The sequence below is a fragment of the Austrofundulus limnaeus genome, unplaced genomic scaffold (genome assembly GCF_001266775.1).
Source record: "Austrofundulus limnaeus strain Quisiro unplaced genomic scaffold, Austrofundulus_limnaeus-1.0 Scaffold138, whole genome shotgun sequence".
NCBI classification, from domain to species: Eukaryota; Metazoa; Chordata; class Actinopteri; order Cyprinodontiformes; family Rivulidae; genus Austrofundulus; species Austrofundulus limnaeus.
In genome coordinates, this window is record NW_013952540.1 from 201905 (window position 1) to 205406 (window position 3502).

At 39.7% G+C, this 3502-nt stretch overlaps 1 protein-coding gene across 1 annotated transcript in view; it reads left to right on the top strand.

Moving 5' to 3' along the window:
- Positions 1 to 2786: 2786 nt before the first annotated feature.
- Positions 2787 to 3502, top strand: part of LOC106522873 (glycerol-3-phosphate dehydrogenase [NAD(+)], cytoplasmic) — a gene marked incomplete at its 5' end in the record, with an annotated part of 7730 nt that continues 7014 nt past the window's right edge. The window contains 1 exon segment of the mRNA XM_014016100.1: positions 2787 to 2964. Within this exon segment, the coding sequence (XP_013871554.1) occupies positions 2787 to 2964 (178 nt within the window).

A 3502-nucleotide genomic window follows, 5' to 3' on the forward strand; every position in this document is an offset into this window, starting at 1 on the left:
GAATAACAGTAGCAGAGACCTGTGCCCACAGCCATTTTTGGATGATAAACATTTGTATCAGGTCAACAAAACATGGGCATAGTGACAATATTTTTTATACTACATTTATCCATTTTAAATATACTAACCTCACTCCTTTGTAACAACTAAGGCAAAAATGTAATTAATTCAGAAAATCTTTTCAGGACCCCACCTTGACATTTCGGGACCCCACTTTGGGTCCCGACCCCAACTTTGGGAAACACTGGTCTAGGGGATGATTAGTGTAATTTGTGTCAAGTAGACAGCATCATGGCGTGGCTGCCCAAAACATCTGCAGCCTTTCTAGTCAAGGCAAAAACATCAAATCAGTCGGTAAAAAAAGTCAAACAAAGTCACAAAACACTCGTCACCCTCTGCTAGGGTTGGGCATAATCGTATCGTGTGCAATTAATCGTCAGAAAAACATTAATCGATTATTTTTTGGCACTTGATAGTTAATACGATTAATGCCACCAGGCAGACTGACTGGATATTTCCCCGGTCGGTCCGCTTGGTGCTCCTCTCCGCTTCAAATGTGAGGAACATTAAAAAAATCAAATTTATTTATCTATCAATACAAATTAAAATATGATGTATAGCCCGAAGTCTGTAGTTTTGACAATTTGGAACAGATTTTTATGAAGAGCAAATCTTTCCCACTAAATTGGTCATGGGACCAGGACATGAGGGTGTCCAGGGACTCCAGGGGATTAATCGTCAAATTAATCGTTATCGGCTAAAAACACAATTAATCGTGATTAATTTTTTTGCCAATATCGCCCAACCCTACCCTCTGCCACGGTTTCTGAAAACGCTGTGGCCAAGTCAGGGTCGACCCCCCCCTCGATAGGAGCCCATTAATCATGTCCTTTTGGTCTAGCTCCCAAATTCTGTCATCAGCCAACGAGCATGGGAACGTCTGCACCTCCTCATAGGACCATGGTGTTGGTTTATGTGTTGTCCCATGTCAGATCTTCAGCTCGACTCCCTTCAGGCTTTTATGTAGGATCCAGAGGTTGTGACGACACACAACAGCAGACACTGAAGCTGACACATCGYTACCCACCTCCTCTATCTAAGCCAGGGATGTCCAAAATGTGGCCCGGGGGCCATCTGTGGCCCYTGAACTGATTTTGTGTGGCCCCTGACTTCAGTTTAAGAATTATACTAAATTGTTTACAAATTTGTCCCCCCGGCACAGGTGTTTCATGGAGACTTTCTGTTTATTATTAGGACAAAATTATCACAAAATAAAATCTTACTATAAAAATATTGGCAACAATACCAATTATTTGTCTTTTAAAAACCAAAATAACCAAGTAACCTTTAAATAACCAGACTCTTAGCTCATGTTGTGACTTGGTGTATACAGTATAAATAAACTGAATTGAATTGAATTGAACTAAATTTCCTTCAATAAGGGAAATCCTGCAAAACACTTTAAAAGCTCTGGATCTAGATTAATTTACACATCCATTTCCAGCAATAAATCTGACTACTGTATTTGTTTAATTAAAGTATTTAATGCTTAGTTTATTGTTGAGCAGGTAAAGGAAAACTATTTTTGGCCCTCCAATCCTTCTGACTTTATGATTTTGGCCCATGTGACAAAATGTTTGGACCCCCCTGATCTAAGCCCAGCTCAGTTTATTCTTTGTGTCATTGTCTGACTTCATAAAAATAATTGTGGTTGTCTCCGTCGCCACTTACAAAGTTATGAAATTTACTGTGGAGAAAAAAACCCAACAACTTTTAGACAGAATAATGTTTATTGAGTTTCTGCTAACCCGTACATCGGCACTGTGCCCTGAGGTGTTGAAAACTGAACAGGGTGTCCTTATGACGCCCCTCTAGCTAAATGTCTGGCTCGCTTGGAACCGCAACCAAGTAGGTCCTAAKAAMCGAGCTCGAAGTGGACGRGACCACCCAAAAGAAAGACTCTGAAACCATGTAGGGCTGAGTCGAGCCCGTGGCAAACGGTCATCTGTTGTGTTTTTAAACTGATTGTTGTGCGTCCAAACTCTAATGAAGAGCTGTCAGTTTTTATGGTCCGTGTCCGTCCCTTCAGCTTCTCCAGGTTAGCATGTTACAACTCCTTGTATTGGTGCTTCTTCACATTGTCTCACCACAAACTAAACACACAGGTTTGCTTTTCACTTCAGCATGAAAGTACTCATTCATTTAAACTTTCAGCATCCACATTTCTTTCTTTCTTTCTTTCTTTTTTTGCCGTTGCCATGCTTGACACTTGTTAAACACACCGTCTTATCTCACTCTTATGCTTACTTCTGTTGCTTTCACTGACMTTTATCCTGTCTTGGATATATGTGCGTTATTGTTAAAATTATTATAGCAATACCATTGGTTGTTCATATTTTTCACTTAAAATGCCTATCAGGCTGGTTTTAAGGGTTCCAAGGGCTGTATTCGGCCTATGCAGTGGAAGTTCCTCAGTCCTACTTTACAGTATTAATAGCCTCTGTGAAATGGCCACACAGCGCATTCTGTATTTATGCTCCCTCTGGTCATTCATAAATCACAGCGGTGAAGCTGGTCACTCCTGTTTTACAATATTGAGACTTAACATTCTTTCAAGGAACCCATCTTATGTTGAGTTATCTGTTTTGGTTCATCGTTGTCCATAACCTTATGTGTGTGATCCCAATGAATCTTGAGCGATCTGTAGAAAATACAGTATGTTTCCTTAGTTTTTGGATGAAATCTTCTGTTTGAGCTCTGCTGAAGACCGTCTCTATCCCACCTAGGGGTTCCTCCATCGCCAAAATCATTGGAAACAACGTCAAAGCGTCCAACCGCTTTGACCCCATGGTAAACATGTGGGTTTACGAGGAAACCGTCGACGGGAGGAAACTCACAGAGATCATCAACACCGAACACGAAAATGTTAAATACCTGCCAGGTCACAAGCTGCCCAAGAATGTGGTGAGCTTTCTACAGTGACTCGTCTAATCTTGTCTCCACAGGTTAAGTTTAATGTTAGACCACACATTGTTCTTTGATTTATGAGRTTTTTAACGGTACAAACATGCAGACACAAGGTGAAATCTATCCTGAAGGAAAGCGTTGTTTAAAAACTTAATGTACCACGGATATAAGATGGTTTCAAAATGAACCATAACTGCAAAAATACTGGTTCTTACTTTCRCATCATCAGCAAATCTTAAATCATTTCCTGCTGGCATATTTCTCATTTTTGTTCCTCAGTGCCACCAAAGCAGGCAGTTTCACAATAAAACATGAATCTGTYATTTAGATGAGCTTTTAGTTGCAGCCAAGAGTCTTTTGTGTTCATGTTTGCAAGTGTTTTCTGCTAAATCTTCAGTCTTTGAGCACTAGTTGGTGATTTTACTGAATCATTTAGTCCTGATTTTAAATCTTTGCTTTTTATATTGTCAGGTTTTTCTTGATTTGATTGATTTGATTTATTTATTTAACAGGAAAAGATTATTAAAAATCAAGC